The sequence below is a fragment of the Alligator mississippiensis genome, chromosome 14, assembly GCF_030867095.1.
Source record: "Alligator mississippiensis isolate rAllMis1 chromosome 14, rAllMis1, whole genome shotgun sequence".
Classification (NCBI taxonomy): domain Eukaryota; kingdom Metazoa; phylum Chordata; order Crocodylia; family Alligatoridae; genus Alligator; species Alligator mississippiensis.
Window position 1 is genome coordinate 35,657,411 of NC_081837.1, and position 16,503 is coordinate 35,673,913.

Consider the following 16,503-nt stretch of genomic DNA (forward strand, 5'->3'; position numbering starts at 1 on the left):
ATCAAGGAGAGGGAAGTGCAGCACCTCGTATTGGCCCAAAAGGAGGTGAGATGGTCTGTGTCCTCCCGACAATGAGCTGTGTGTGGGGAGGACTTGGACCTAGTGGCAGAAATACTCAGGTGTGTGGCTGGGTGAAGCATCCATGGGAGGCTCCTTCAGGCACCAGACTGGGCACTGCTTTGTATCAATGCCAGCTGAATCACTCCACTGAAAGCATCTCTTATACCATGCCAAAAACCTTACAGCTGGGCCCCCCTTGAACTAGCACTGCCAATCAAATCCTATACCCCATCCTTCTTTTTTTTTCACAGGTTCTGGTTTCTGGCCGAAACAGAACTGTACTGGAATCTCTTATCCTATTAACCTGTTGCTTGCTGCTTGGATGTCTCAGCTATATACAAATGCAATGAGTTTATTTTGTTGTGCTGATGACGTTGTCCCTATAGCATGTGTTCTGCTTCTGGGTGGATCGGGTACACCCAAGTGCAAAGCACCTGCTGCGATGCTTGATTTAGCTGGCACGCCTGGACAAAGACAACTGTTGTACTTTGAAGTGTTGCAGACTTGAGCGGGCGGTAGGAATCTGGTGGGATGGTGAATGCAGCATGTATTGCCTAATAGCACAGATCTCTGTTGCATACTCGTGCACTTGTTCCACTCATGGAAATTCCACCCCCAGAACCAAGGCTGGGTAGGCTTTAGAGTTATGAAGAGCCAATTGCTGATGGCGCTGATTCTATTTTCTCTCTCCTCCTTATACTCTGCTTTTTGCACATCTTTTCACAGCATCTGATGAAGTGAGCTCCAACTCACAAAAACTTGTGCTGTATATATCTTTACCTTGGTTAGTCTATCAGGTGAAAATCTATCCTGCCTTCTACAAAAACAACTCTTCCATTGCACTGGCAAGATCCTACTGAGGAGAGTAAAATGCTAGGTTGCCTGGATATTTCAAAGTAGTGATTCAAAGTCAGGCCACCAGTCAGCCCTGCTAATCCTAGCCAAGCAGGGCACTGTCCCCTGGGAGCAGGTGGAAGACGGGGCTACTCCTTTGTGTCGTTAGTTTGGGATCCAGGCTTCAAGCCCTGTGCGAAGCAAAAGGCAGTGCATTTTCTGCAGAGGGCACAAGTGCATTGGAGCTGGCCTACAGGGAAGCTTGGCCCCAGGCCCAGGATCCGATTAGCTCATTATTCATAGGTTTGTGTGTGTTGCTGGTGAGTCTAACAGCCTCCCCACTGGCTCCTCTCTGGGTCCTTGAATTCACCACCTCTTTCCCCCTCACAGCTTGAGACTGAATTTCATAGCCTCCAGACCAACCAGCAGGCTGCCAGCTCTGAAAACCAGCAGCTAAAACAAACCAACCAGGACCTGGAGACCCAGCTGCACCAAATCCACCAGCAGCTCCAAGAGACCCACGAGCACCTGGGTGCTATGAAAAGCAGGGTATCCCAGCTGCACAGTGAAGAAACAAGGCAAGTACTCCTCAGGTAGTCACTATGGGACACCACAGGCTGGAGAAAAGCCTTTGGGCTGTCTAAAGGTCAGCCTTTCTCCCAGAGAGGAACCCCCAGATCACAGGTGAGGCAGAAGCCAGTATCTGTGCTGGAGGGAAGCTTGCCCTACTGCTCCCCCGGCCATCCCTGCTCCATGGACAGAGTTCTGCCACCTGTCACCAGCCTGATTGCACATGGTACTTTCTGCACAACATCCTTTTTCCACTCTTCAAATAACCCTTCTCTTCTCTATCTCAATCTCACCAGCTGTCCCATGACGGGATCCCTCACTGTGCTCAGCAAGGATAGCAGCATCCTGCAGCTGAGGGATCTTGGTGAAGGCACGACATGTATGGCATCATACACAGCAGTTGTAACATCACTGTTGCCTCTTTCTGTTTGCAGGGACAGACCACTGGCTGACGTGTCCTTTGAGACTCCTTTGCCTTCCCAGGTATTTTGTCTGAGTGGGGACAGGTCATGGTGATGGGATTGCTTCTGTTCTCATAGCTCTGGGGAGCCTTTCACATTGCCTTTGCCTTCCCTTGCAATATAACTGGCTTCCTGCCCTGTGGCACCATCCCTTCAGAGAGGAGTTGCCTAACTTCACTGAACCTAGCACCTCCAAAAGACAATGAGTGCAGCTCTAGCAATGCCCTCTGGGGGATGCTAGTGCTGGAATCTTATCACATCTTAATCTTTCTGTGTTTCTAAGGCACCTTTTGCTGTCACATACTAGGCTGGATTCACCAGCATCTGACCCAGCATATGTTAGAGTAGCCCTAAGGTTGCTCTCATTTATGCCTCTCGCAATGACCCTTTTGAGCTACTTCTGGGGACCAGGCATGGTAGAGCTGCTGCAGAGAAGATGTAGAGGGTCACTGGGACTGTTCCCCTTTAGTTTGTCCTGGAGCCTCGTTGTACCAGACTTGTTGTGGTAAGCAGAGCTCATGATTTCTACACAGGCTCAATACTTCTGGGTGCCCCAATGCAGCGTAGATGGAATATCATCAGACTTAAGAGTTTCTTGAGGATATCAGTAGAGCTGCTTGTAACTAAAGAATAGGAACCATCTGGAGCCAGCTTTTCAGCTAGAATAACTTAGTGGAGCTCTTTTGGCTTCAATGGAGCAATTCCCTTTGACCCCAGCTGCAGATCTGCCCCATTTTTCCTTGCTCATTTAGGCTGGGAGACCAACTCAAATTTGGGCAGCCCCCTTACAAAAGAAGTGAGTCAGATTTTAATCAGCCCACAGGGCACAATATCCAGTCAGCCACACAGTTCCCACGGCCTGCCATGTGCTTCATTGCAACAAATGTTAGTATGCCGGACACCAGGCGTCGTGCTGGACAATGTGAAGAATGGGTGCAGCCTTCACAGGGTGTGAGGATGATCTCATGGCTCTAAGCTCCCCACACTGCAAGCTGTGAGATATGGGCCCAGGTCACTGACCTGAGTCACTTCCCTTCTCTGCCTTTCAACTTCCAGATCAGTAAAATATGGATGACAATCCTAATCCATTTGCAAAGCACTCTGAAGCCCAGGGGGTGGAAAGATCTTGATGTAAATCCCACTGAAACGGAAACTGAAATTGAAATGAACTGTCTTCCAGGAATGGGGATAAGGGACTTCACTGTTCTGAGAAAAGGAAGTTGGGATCATATGGGCAGAGGTATCTTGTATTTCTTTGGAAAGTCCGTTATTGATTCCTCTTCTCCTCTTCCTTTTCAGGAAATGCTGAATAAGGAGATGCCCCACTCTGAAATGCAAATCAAGTTTGGATCCCAGCTCAGGCATCAGGAACCAGAGGGCACCCCTCAGCTGTAAGTGCCAGGAACATGGCCAGCTGGTTTGTCTAGGGCAAGATCAAAGAAGTGACAACTCCTTGCCCTCCTGTTAGCACCTTGCTCTGTCTCTGAGGCTGTTACACTGCTGGTTCTCTGCTCCTATGCTCTGCTGAAACCCCAGTGGGACACTGTAATGCGATTAGCACCTGGTGGGAGGCATAGCTCATATTCGGCATATCGTGGGAAGGGCAGCTTGACTGAATAGCCCTGCTACTTGGAGCAGCTCCGTAGGGGCATTTTGCTCAATGGATGTCTAATAGTGTGTGTGTTTGTAACTTCAGCATTACCTTGTCTGGCCTGTGGGCTAAGCGAGCAGTCATCTCTTCTACTTGCTATTAGGCAATGGCATTACTTCTTCAGCCCAAGCAGTATAACATTGTTCTACTGCTCCGCTGGCCACTGCTGGCCGTCCAGTTCTAGTTGCTGCCCCTTTCCTGCAAGCAATCTCTTCCTCACTTTTTCTTCCTTTTTCAAAGAGCAAGAATTCTTGTGGGTGGTGTCTTTTATTGAACTAACAGCATGGTTGGTATTGGTATAGCTATAGTCAAGCTTTCAGGTATTGTCCACTCTTCCTTAGGCCTCCTGAAATAATTAGATCAGTTATTTCAGCTTGGTGCCCTGGATCATCCGCTATCACTGCTTTATATTCGGATCAAACTTTCCTCTTGTTTTACTGATTCACTAATTGGAGGTGTTTTGGATGCTTTTTAGTCCCACCCCATGTGCAAAGGGTTAAACAACAGCCCCTTGAAACAGGTGCTGTCTGTGTTATGTTACCACACCAGCACTGTGGCGAGGCTGTCACACCGCTAGCACAGCTCAAGGGTGTGGAGGCAGTGGAGCATGTTTGCACACACTGTTCCTGTGCACATCGCATGCCATCATCTATGCTTCTTTGCAGGGCACCACAGAAAGGGCCAAAAGAAGAAAACATTTCCATTGGTGCTGGGAGTGATTCAGGCCCCTGGAAAAGAGTGATCTCCATAGAAGAGGATCCTGTCTTGGACTTCATGGAGGGACAGCAGTGTTTCCCACAAGAGCTTACAGGCCAAAGCTCTCTGCTGCGAGAACTGAATGATGCAATAGCAGCTCTGAAACGAGGGCCAGAAATACGGAGAGACGAGCTCCTCCCACAAAGAGATGGTTCTTTACAGCCGAGCAGACAAGGTGGGGATTCTGGGCAAGGAACTGAGCAGGTAAAAGAGGCAGAACAGGAGGCACAGTGGAGAAATGACGCAGAAGCCAAGGTCTTGGAGGGGGCACTGGCAGTACTCGCCAATCAGGCCACCTTACGAGGAGAGCCTTGGACTGAGGGACCATCCCAAGCAGAACTTCATGCTCAGGAAGCAGAGCAGGCTGGTGCTTCTCAGCCAGCAGGGCAGGATCCAATTCACCCATTGGCAGTAACACAGGGAGTGAGCACCAAGGCAGGTGTGCAGCTCCTGGGTGAGGCGGAGACACTAGAAATAATGAAGGGGGAGAGAGAGGATGCAGCTCTGCAGCCTCCTGCTGGGGCACAGGTCCTAGAAGAAACCCAAGGGGAGCATGCTGTCACAGATGTGCAACACCTGGATGCGGGTGAGACAGTAGAAGACAGGCAAGGAGACAGGGTTGGTACAAGGGTGAAATATCTGGATGAGGACCAATGGTTGGCAGTACCACAGGGAGAGGGTCTTAATGCAACAATGGAGACCCTGACTGAGGCTCAGCTATTAGAAGTAGTGCAAGGGCAAAGTGCAGATGCAGAAGTGCAGCCCCTTGCAGAGGCTCTGGCAGTAGGAACAGGGCACAGCGACAGTATGGAGGGGCAGGGTTTAAGAGCGGTCCAGGAAGAGAATGGAAGTGCAGATGTGCAGCCCCTGGATAAGGCTGAGGAGCTTGAAGGACTATGGGGAGAAAATGGAGCAGGCAGGGAGTATGTGGGTGAGGTTGCAACAGTAGAACGTATGCAGGGAGAGAGAGATGCAGATGTGCAACAACTGGATAAGGAGGAGGCAGGAGAACCACTGCAGGGAGGGAGAGAGGATGCAGAGATCCCACTCCCGGATGGGGTTGAGACACTAGAAATAAGGAAAGGGGAGAGAGAGGATGTAGATGTGCCACACGGGGATGAGGCAGAGGCTGTAGAATCAATGGAAGGAGAGAGTGCTGATGTAGACGAGGAGCACCTGGATGAGGTTCTGACACTAGGCATGACAAAGGGAGAGAGAGATAATGTGGATAGGAAGCATCTGGATAAGGCTCAGATACCAAGAGTATCACAAGATCTTGTTATGGCAGAACTGTGGTCCCAGGATGAGGCTGTGGTACTAGGAGCAATGCAGGGAGAGATCACTGGTGCAGAGGTGTGGTCCCTGAATAAGGCTGAAACACTGGAAGTGATGAAGGGTGAGGTAGCTGATAAGGGGAGGCAGCAATGGGCGGAGTCTCAAGAACTTGAAACCGCTCATGGCAAGGGTGCTGATACAGATGTGCAGCACCTGGAGGCAGTGCAAATGTTAGAAGTAACAAAGGCAGGGAGTGCTGAGGTAGATATGGAACATCTGAATGAGGCCCAGTTAGTGGCAGTAGCACAGGGACAGGGTGTTGATACAGATGGACAAAACATGGATATGGCAGAGACAGTAGAAATGCCAAAAGGAAAAAGTACCGATTCAGATCTGCCATGTTTGGACAAGGCCCAAATGTTAGACATACAAGAGGGAGAGGAAACTGATGCAGGTATGGAACATCTGGATGAGGCCTGGTCATTGACAGTACCACAGGGAGAGGGCATTAGTGCAGCTGTGCAGATCCTGAGTGAGGCTCAGCTATTACAAGTTACACAGGAGGAAAGTGCAGACACAGAAAGAGATGTGCAGTCCCTGGAGGAGGGACAGGCATTAAGAGGAGCCCAGGAGGAGAGAGTAGCAGCAGATATGCTGCCCTACAATGAGAATCAGGAACAAGAAGAAACAAGGGGTGCAGACCCGGAGCATCTGGGTAAAGTTGTGATGGTAGAAGTAACAACAGGAGGGAGAGAGCTTCCAGTTATGCAACACCTTGAAGAGGCTAAAAAGCTTGGTGTGATTCCCAGAGAGAGAGAAGATGCATGTATGCAGATCCTTGATGAGGCTCAGGTCCTACAAGGAACCCAGGGGGAGCATGTTGACAAAGGTGAGTCACTAACAATTATGACAGGAGAAAGAGAGGATGTAGATGTGCCACACTTGGCTGAGACAAAAGTAATAGGATCAATGCAGGGAAGGAGAGTTGATATAGACACAGAGCACCTGAATGACTTTCTGACACTAGGCATGACAAAGGGAGAGACAGACGATAAATATGTGCAGCACTTGGTTAAGACTCAGGTACCAGAAGAATTGCAGGGACATCATGTCACGGCAGAACTGTGGCCCCAGGATGAGGCTCTAGTACTAGGAGAAATGCAGGGGGAGGCAACTAGCACAGAGGTGTGGTCCCTGGATAAGGCTGAGACACTGGAAGTGATGAAGGGTGAGGGAGCTGATATGGGGAGGCAGCACCTGGTGGAGCCTCAAGAACTTGAAACCGCACATGGCAAGGGTGCTGATACAGATGTGCAACTGTTAGAAGCAACACAGACAGGAAGTCCTAAGGTAGATATGGAATATTTGGATGAGGCCCAGCTAGTGACAGGAGCACAGGGGGAGGGTTTTGATACAGATGGACAACACCTGGATAGGGCTGAGACAATAGAAATACTAAAGGGAGAAACTGCTGATGCAGATCTGCCACACTTAGGTAAGGCCCAAATATTAGAAATAGAAAAGGAGATTGAGGCAGATATGGAACATCTGGATGAGGCCTGGTCACTGAGAGTACCCCTGGCAGAGGGCATTAGTATGGCTGAGCAGACCCTGACTGAGGCTCAGCTATTCAAAGTTACGCAGGGGGAAATTGCAGACACAGAAAGAGATCTGCAGTCCCTGGAGGAGGCGCAGGCATTAAGAGGAGCCCTGGAGGAGAGTGTGGGGGCAGATATTCTGCTCTGCAGTGAGGATCAGGAAGAAGAAGGAACAGAGGGTGAAATGGGCAGTGCAGACAGGGAGCTTCTGAGTGAGGTTGTGATGGTAGACCTAACAGGAGAGAGAGAGGATGCATCTGTGCAAAATTTGGAAGAAGCTAAAAGGTCTGATGAGATTCCTAGAGAGAGAGACGATGCAGTTATGCAGGCCCTGCATGAGGCTCAGGTCCTAGAAGGAGCACAGGGGGAGTATGTTGAGACAGATGTGCAACACCTGGATGAGGCACAGGCAGTAGAAGCAATGCTAGGAGACAATGTTGATGCAGCTAAGGAGCTCCTGGATGAGACTGTGGCACTAGATGTGACAAAGAGAGAGAGAGATGATGGAGGAGATGTGCAGCTTCTGGATAAGGCTCATGTACTGAAAGTATCCCAGGGAGATCTTATTATGGCAGAACTGTGGTCCCAGGATGAGGCTCTGGTACAAGGAGCAATGCAGGGAGAGATCACTGATGCAGTGGTGCGGTCCCTGGATAAGGCTGAGACACTGGAAGTGAAAAAGGGTAAGGGAGCGGATATGGGGAGGCAGCACCTGGTGCAGCCTCAATACCCTAAAACCATGCATGGCAAGGGTGCTGATGCAGATGAGCAGCACCTGGAGGCAGTGCAAGTATCAGAAATAGCAGAGGCAGGGAGTCCTGAGGTAGATATGGAACATCTGGATGAGGCCAAGTTAGTGGCAGCAGCACTAGGGGAAGGTGTTGATACAGATGGACAACACCTGGATAGGGCTGAGACAGTAGATATACTAAAGGGAGAAACTGCTGATACAGATCTGCCATGCTTGGATAAGGCCGAAATGTTAGAAATACAAGTGGAGACTGATGCAGATATGGAACATCTGGATGAGGCCTGGTCATTGAGAGTACCCCTGGCAGACGACATTAGTGCAGCTGTGCAGACCCTGAGTGAGGCACAACTATTACGAGTTACACAGGAGGAAATTGCAGACACAGAAAGAGATGTGCAGTCCCTGGAGGAGGCACAGGCATTAAGAGGAGCCCAGGAGGAGAGTGTAGGAGCAGATATTCTGCTCTGTCATGCGGGCCAGGAACAAGAAGAAACACAGGGCAATACTGGGGTTGTAGACAGGGAGTGTCTGGATGAGGTTGTGATGGTAGAAGTAACAACAGGAGAGAGAGAGGATGCAGTTATGCAACAGCTGGGAGAAGCTAAAAACCTTGATGTGGTTCCCAGAGAAACAGAGGATGCAGGGATGCAGGCCCTTGATGAGGCTCAGGTCCTAGAAGGACCACTGGGGGAGCATGTTGAGATAGATGTGCAACACCTGGATGAGGTTGAGTCACTAGAGGTAATGAAAGGAGAGCTAGAGAAAGCAGATGTGCCAAACCTGAATGAGATAGAAGCTGTAGAATCAGGGCAAGGAGAGACAGTTTATGTAGACACAGAGCACCTGGATGAGGTTCTGACACTGGATGTAACAAAGGGAGAGAGAGATGATGCTGATGTGCAGCATCTGGATAAGGCTCAGATACCAGAAGTATCGCAGGGAGATCTTGTTACGGCAGAACTGAGGCCACGGGATGAGGCTCTGGTACTAGGAGCAATGCAGGGGGAGATCACTGGTGCCGAGGTGTGGTTCCTGGATAAGGCTGAGACACTGGAAGTCATGAAGGGTAAGGGAGCTGATGAGGGGAGGCAGCACCTGGTGGAGCCTCAAGAATTTGAAGCTGTGCATGGCAAACATGCTGATGCAGATGTGGAGCACCTAGAAGCAATGCAAATGTTAGAAGTAACACAGGCAGGGAGAGCTGAGGTAGACATAGAGTATCTAGATGAGGCCCAGTTAGTGGCAGTAGCACAGGGGGATGGTTTTGATAGGGGTGGACAACACCTGGGTATGGCTGAGACAGTAGAAATACCAAAGGGAAAAATTACTGATGCAGATCTGCCATGTTTAAACAAGGCCCATATGTTAGACGTACAAGAGGGAGAGGAGACATATACAGTTATGGAACATCTGAATGAGGCCTGGTCATTGACAGTACCACAGGGAGAGGGCATTAGTACAGCTGTGCAGACCCTGAGTGAGGCTCAGCTATTCCAAGTTACACAGGAGGAAAGTGCAGCCGCAGAAAGAGATGCACAGTCCCTGGAGGAGGGGCAGGCATTAAAAGGAGCCCAGGAGGAGAGAGTAGCAGCAGATATGCTGCCCTACAATGAGAATCAGGAACGAGAAGAAACAAGGGGTGCGGACCCAGAGCATCTGGGTAAAGTTGTGGTGGTAGAAGTAACAACAGGAGAGAGTGAGCATGCAGTTATGCAACAGCCTGAAGAGGCTAAAAAGCTTGGTGTGCTTCTCAGAGAGAGAGAGGATGCAGGTATGCAGATGTTTGATGAGACTCGGGTCCTACAAGGAACCCAGGGGGAGCACGTTGACACAGATGAGTCACTAGAAATAACGATGGGAGAGAGAGAGGATGTAGACGTGCCACACCTGGCTGAGACAGAAGTAGTAGGATCAATGCAGGGAGAGAGAGTTCATACAGACACAGAGCACCTGAATGACTTTATGACACTAGGCATGACAAAGGGAGAGAGAGACAATGAAAACGTGCAGCACCTGTTTAAGGCTCAGGTACCAGAAGAATCGAAGGGAGATCTTGTTACAGCAGAACTGTGGCCCCAGGATGCGGCTCTAGTACTAGGAGAAATGCAGGGGGAGACCACTGGCACAGAGGTGTGGTCCCTGGATAAGGCTGAGACACTGGAAGTGATAAAGGGCAAGGGAGCTGATGAGGGGAGGCAGCACCTGATGGAGCCTCAAGACTTTGAAACTACACATGGCAAGGGTGCTGATGCAGATGTGCAGCACCTGGAGGCAGTGCAACTGTTAAAAGCAACACAGGCAGGAAGTGCTGAGGTAGATATGGAACATCTGGATAAGGCCCAGGTAGTGGCAGTAGCACAGGGAGAGGATGTTGATACAGATGGACAAAACATGGATGTTGCTCAGACAGTAGAAATGCCAAAAAGAAAAAGTACTGATGCAGATCTGCCATGCTTGGATAAGGTCCTAATGTTAGACCTACAAGAGGGAGAGGAGAATGATGCGGTTATGGAACATCTGGATGAGGCCTGGTCATTGGCAGTACCACAGCGAGAAGACATTAGTGCAGCTGTGCAGACCCTGAGTGAGGCTCAGCTATTACAGGTTACACAGGAAGAAGGTGCAGGCACAGAAAGCAACGTGCAGGCCCTGGAGGAGGAGCAGGCATTAAGAGGAGCCCAGGAGGAAAGTGTGGGAGCAGATATTCTGCTCTGTGCTGAGGATCAGGAACAAAATGAAACACAGGGCAAAACTAAGGTTGCAGATGGGTTGTGTCTGAGTGAAGTTGTAATGATAGAAGTAACAACAGGAGAGAGAGAGGATGCAGTTATGCAACAGCTGGGAGAAGCTAAAAAGCTTCATGTGATTCCCAGAGAGGCAGAGGATGCAGGGATGCAGGCCCTTGATGAGGCTCAGGTCCTAGAAGGATCACTGGGGGAGCATGTTGAGACAGACGTGCAACAGCTGGATGAGGCTGAGTCACTAGAGGTAGTGAAAGGAGAGCTAAAGGATACAGACATCCCACACCAGGATGAGACAGAGGCAGTAGAAGCAATGCCGGGAGAGAGTGTTGAGTTAGAATCAGAGCACCTGGATGACGTTGTGGCACTAGGCATGGCAAAGGGAGAGAGAGATGATGCAGATGTGCAGTATCTGGATCAGGCTCAAGTACCACAAGTATCACAGAGAGATCTTGTCACGGCAGACCTTTGGGCCCGGAATGAGACTCTGGTACTAGAAGCAATGCAGGGGGAGATCACTGGTGCAGAGGTGTGGTTCCTGGATAAGGCTGAGATACTGAAAGTGATGAAGGGTGAGGGAGTTGAGGAGGGGAGGCAGCAACTGATGGAGCCTCAAGAACCTGAAACAGTGCAGGGTAAGGGTGCTGATGCAGATGTGCAGGACCTGGAGGCAGCGGCAATGTTAGACATAACACAGTCAGGGAGCACTGAGGTATATGTGGAACATCTGGATGAGGCTCAATTAGTGGCAGTAGCACAGGGGGAGGGTGTTGATACAGATGGACAACATCTGGATAGGGCTGAGACAGTAGAAATACCAAAGGGAGAAACTGCTGATTCAGATCTGCCATGCTTGGATAAGGCCCTAATGTTAGATGTACAAGAGGGAGAGGAGACTGATGCAGGTATGGAACATCTGGATGAGGCCTGGTCATTGACAGTACCACAGGGAGAGGGCATTAGTACAGCTGTGCAGACCCTGAGTGAGGCTCAGCTATTACAAGTTACACAGGAGGAAAGTGCAGACACAGAAAGAGATGTGCAGTCCCTGGAGGAGGGGCAGGCATTAAGAGGAGCCCAAGAGGAGAGAGTAGCGGCAGATATGCTGCCCTACAATGAGAATCAGGAACAAGAAGAAACAAGGGGTGCAAAAACAGAGCATCTGGGTGAAGATATGATGGTAGAAATAACAGCAGGAGGGAGAGAGCATGCAGTTATGCAACAGTTTGAAGGGGGTATAAAGCTTGGTGTTATTCCCAGAGAGAGAGGGGATACAAGTATGCAGATTCTTGATGAGGCTCAGGTCCTAGAAGTAACCCAGGGGGAGCATGTTGACACAGATGAGGCACTAGAAATAATGGGTGAGAGAGAGGATGTAGACATGCCACACCTGGCTGAGACAGAAGCAGTAGGATCAATGCAGGGAGAGAGAGTTGATATAAACAAAGAGCACCTGAATGACTTTCTAACACTAGGCGTGACAAAGGGAGAGGGAGACAATGCAGATATGCAGCATCTGGATAAGGCACAGGTACTAAAAGTATCCCAAGGAGGTCTTGTTATGGCAGAACTGTGGCCCCGAGATGAGGCTCTGGTACTAAGAGCAATGAAAGGGGAGAGTACTGGCATAGAGGTGTGGTCCCTGGATAAGACCAAAATACTGGAAGTGAGGAAGGGTGAGGAAGCTGATGTGGATGAGCCATGGCCAGAGGAGGTTCAAGAACTTGAAACAGCACAGGGCGAGAGTGCTGATGCACATGTGCAGCACCTGGATAGGGCTGAGGCACCAGAACTAGCACAGGGAGAGAGTGTCAGTGTGGGTGTGAAGTGCTTGGATGAGGAGTCTCTATTAGATATAATGCACAGAGCTCAGCATGAAGCAGATGCATCTCTCTGGTCTGAAGCTGAGATACTAGAATTAATGCTGGGGAAGACCTCTTATGCAAATGTACTGCCGCCATGTGAGGTGCAGACACTAGATCTAATGCAGGGAAAGATGGTTGACGCAGATGTGCAGGCCCCTGCTGCTTCAGAGCTGCCCCTGCAAGCCAGCATGCTTCAGGAAGGACTGCTGATGCAAGAGGATGTTCTCATTCCAGATGTGCAGCCTCCTGATGTTTCAGACCAGGCGATACAAGAGGAAGTTCAGAAGCAGGCACCAATGCAGAAGGATGGGCTTGTTCCAGATGTGAAGACAGCTGCTAGTTCCAAGCAGGCAGTGCGAGAGGAGAATCCTCCCACAACAAAGGTACCACAGAACATGACCCTTGAGCATAAAGAGCCAGAGAAACAGGAGGCTCCACAAAACTATTCCTCTCTCATGGAGATTCTACACATGGAGCCTATTGAGACTAACATTGAGCAAATGATTCTCAGAGACAGCCTGTTTGGGGATGCACACATGGCTGAGAGTCTGCCCCACAGCCCTAGGAAACCTAAAGCAGAAGAAACCAAAGAAGATGCAGTGGACAGGAAACAAGAACTCGGTGTTGATGTGAACAAGGCAATGAGCCCTGAACCAGGAGAGGAGTCCCAAAAGAGTCCAGCAGAAGACTTCAAAGACCTTGGCCCTGATCCAGACCATCTTTATAATGTGTTGTTTGTGGGGGACTCCAATGTTGGCAAAACTTCCTTCCTGTACCGGCTACATGATGATTTCTTCAATCCACGCCTGACTGCTACCATAGGTAGGAATCTCTCAGCTTCCAATAAAAACACATACTGTCCATCATGGGATGTAAACTGTATGGGGACATAGGAAGTGCTCTACCAGATCTAATCTTGCCGTGGCTAACACTGCTTGAAAGGCAGGTGAGAGACCACCAGCCCCTATGTATTTTAAGATAGATTTTTATAGATATGCCTTGAGTTTAGGTGTATTTTTTCTAACCACCTCAAGTCCTGATCCTATTCTTCATGTAAGGTCCTGTCAGTCTGGACCAGACCACAGGACTGAGGCCTAAATAAATCATTCATATACAAAGTCTGGCCCATTATGGCATGCTGAGAAGAGGAACAATAATTTGGGTTTGTGCACCAGTACACAGAAGGAAGCAAGTCTATTCCAGTAGGACCAGGAAGAACAAAAATCCTACCTGGCTTTAAAATGGAGCTTGATAAATTTATCAATAGGATTATGGCATGGCTGGTCTGCTCTAGTTCTATAGGCTGTGCTCCAATGACCCACCTCCTCAAACTGTCTGTATTATCTTAATGATTGGACCTGTTTTATCACCATAGAATGAAGCAGTCCCTAAAACCCACTCACAATTCAAGTGCAAGGCAGGTGAACCATTGTGATCCCCACAGACCATGGAATTTCACTCTGAGATTTCTGCACCCACAGATTGTCCACACTAAAGAGCCTCTGTGTTATTGCCATGTTGGCGGAGACCTCTAGTGGAGATGCAGCGAATGCTAGCAGGAAGGGTGTTTTCTCTCTACTGGAGAACCATATAAGAAAAGCCAACAAAAGCACTTGTCAGCATAGCTGTGTTGGCTGGGAAGGGGGAAAAGGGAAGTAATCTCTTCCTACCTTTAGTTGGAGAGCTATGGCAAAGTGTGTAGTTTGGTAGACTCTGTAGATCTTATAGACCTGCACACTCTGTACTTCATTTGGATTCTGCTGCTTTACAAATGACTTCATTGCATGCACTAGGATTGGATTATCGGATCAAAAACCTTTTTGTGGATGAGAAGTGCTTTGCTCTGCGCCTGTGGGACTCGGCTGGTCAAGAAAGGTAAGGTCCAATGCTATATGTATGAAAAGTTACATATGGTAAAAAAATGTCCTTTTCTTATATAAATTTCCTGTTGTTTAACCCTCTTCATTCACAGTAACCTCACGGGATACTGTGAATGAAGGGAGTTGCACATAAAAAGAATAGATGCTTACATGAGACAATTGACAGGAGATGGATCAAATAAAACAGAGTTGTCAATACGATGCTTCAAATGAGTACTAACTGCTAAATCTATGCATCACCGAAATAAAAGCAAACTCCTGTTCACGTCAGAGAGGTCAGGACTTAATCCCAAATATCCTGATATGTATAATATATGTGTTTGTGCATGTATGTGGTATAAATAAAAGTATTTTATACAGGTACCTCTGTATACACTTACATACCCAGACATGCATGTATGTGTATTAATATAGGTACATGTATAGACAGACATATATAAAAAAAAAATTGTCAATCTATATGTTCATGTACACATGCACCCTTAAGGCTGTGCATGATGCTCCTTAATTTTACCGTTGCCAAATTTGCAACATCTAATTTTGCTTCAAGACCTTGCGAACATGAGTATCTGCATATTTATGCACATTTGCATTTTTTATTTTGCTACTGTCATTAATATTGCAGTCCTACATGAAACATGTTTGCTGCTTTTTTCAACTTCCATTTTTCTGTCTTAAATGTTGCAAAAGAGGTCCACAGAGCAGCATAAAAACTAAGAGTGCTTTATAACAGGTATCATAGCATCACCAAGCAGTTCTACAGAAAAGCTGATGGAGTGGTATTGATGTATGATGTCACTTCAGAATACTCCTTTGCAGATGTGCGGTACTGGCTGAATTGTATCCAGGTAGGTAGAGTGAGTGAAATCTTGGTTTTACTAAAATTGGTTCTGAAATCTCACTGACTACAAAGCAACCAGGATTTCATCCAATAAGTCTTTGCCCTTTATTAGTTCCTTCTCCTTGAAGATTAGCAAGCACATTGCGATCATGCATTCAGCATAACTGCTCCCCTGAGATGTAAAATGGGGATAATGGCAAAGTGTGGACACTGAGGCCAAGAGAGATAACATCCTAGGTTACCCAGATGATTAGTGCTGGAGCTGGGAATAGAACCCTTGTCTCCTCAGTGCCTGTTCATTGCTTTAGGCATCACACTACAATACTAAAGAAGCATCAGCTATATTTTGCCTTTAGATATCTATTCACCACTACTATTGGAACTGGTAGGAAACAGGTTGGTGAATCTAAGAGCCAAATTGACTTTGTTTTTTTCTGGAGAAGATACAGAGGATATGAGAGGTAAGTATTCTCTATAGAATTGAACTGTTAATACCCTTATTCTTCTGAAGAAAAGGGCCTTTAATAGTGAAGTGGGGTCAGAGCCTTACTTTTGTGTAGAACTGGCTACAATTAGAACAAGTAGGAATGTCTCAAATATTTTTTTCATTGAATTTTGGTTTATAATTACTTTTGGCAAAAATAATCAACCTTTCAGTCATTTTCATTTTTTTCACACCAGTTTCTAATATTGTTCATTGAAAACATTATCAACAGAGTTATCAATATTTTTTCTTTATCACAAATGTGTTGGGGAAATAAAAAAAAATTGGGAAATAATTTCAAGATTATTTGAATATGAGGCCTAAATTCAAAAAAAATAACAGTTCTGCACTAAACCCTGAAAAATGGAAATAAATTAATTGTTTGTCAGCTTTTTTTTTAAACAATTTTTTCAGCCAACTCTACAGTTTGTATTATACTATTAAGATTGAACCAAAAAGGGAAGCAAATTTTTCACAATGTGATGTCTTCATATCAAGACCAGGTGCCTTGCTGGAATATGAACTTCAGTAAAACAAGTTATTTGGCTTTCTGCAGGATACCTAGGTGAAATCCTCTGGTCTGTGCTATACAAGAGGTTAAACCAGATGATCTAATAGTCCCTCTTCTGGCCTTAAAAGCCATGAATCTATTTATATTATTGTCTAAATCCATTGAAGACACTGGGGGTCACACTAAACATTTTCTGAACATGTTTAAACATTGTTTCTTGGTTAT

At 47.6% G+C, this 16,503-nt stretch overlaps 1 protein-coding gene and 1 long non-coding RNA gene across 5 annotated transcripts in view; one reads left to right on the forward strand and one right to left on the reverse strand.

Moving 5' to 3' along the window:
* The window catches only part of LOC109284342 (uncharacterized), a 58,945-nt gene that overhangs the window by 34,454 nt on the left and 7,988 nt on the right, over positions 1–16,503 (reverse strand). The window lies entirely within an intron of this gene.
* Positions 1–16,503, forward strand: part of RAB44 (RAB44, member RAS oncogene family) — a 35,765-nt gene that overhangs the window by 15,617 nt on the left and 3,645 nt on the right. For 2 of the 3 annotated variants that reach the window (XR_002091759.2, XM_019492479.2), the window contains exons 7-11: positions 1,285–1,472; positions 1,899–1,947; positions 3,225–3,316; positions 4,242–13,384; positions 14,356–14,437. Coding sequence is in view for 2 of the 3 variants with exons in the window: in XM_019492479.2 (XP_019348024.2) it covers positions 1,285–1,472; positions 1,899–1,947; positions 3,225–3,316; positions 4,242–13,384; positions 14,356–14,437 (9,554 nt within the window). In the remaining variant the exon portion in view is untranslated. Of the gene's footprint in view, positions 1–1,284; positions 1,473–1,898; positions 1,948–3,224; positions 3,317–4,241; positions 13,385–14,355; positions 14,438–15,175; positions 15,291–16,503 lie in introns of all 3 variants that reach the window. The other variant, XM_019492478.2, reaches the window with a different exon arrangement.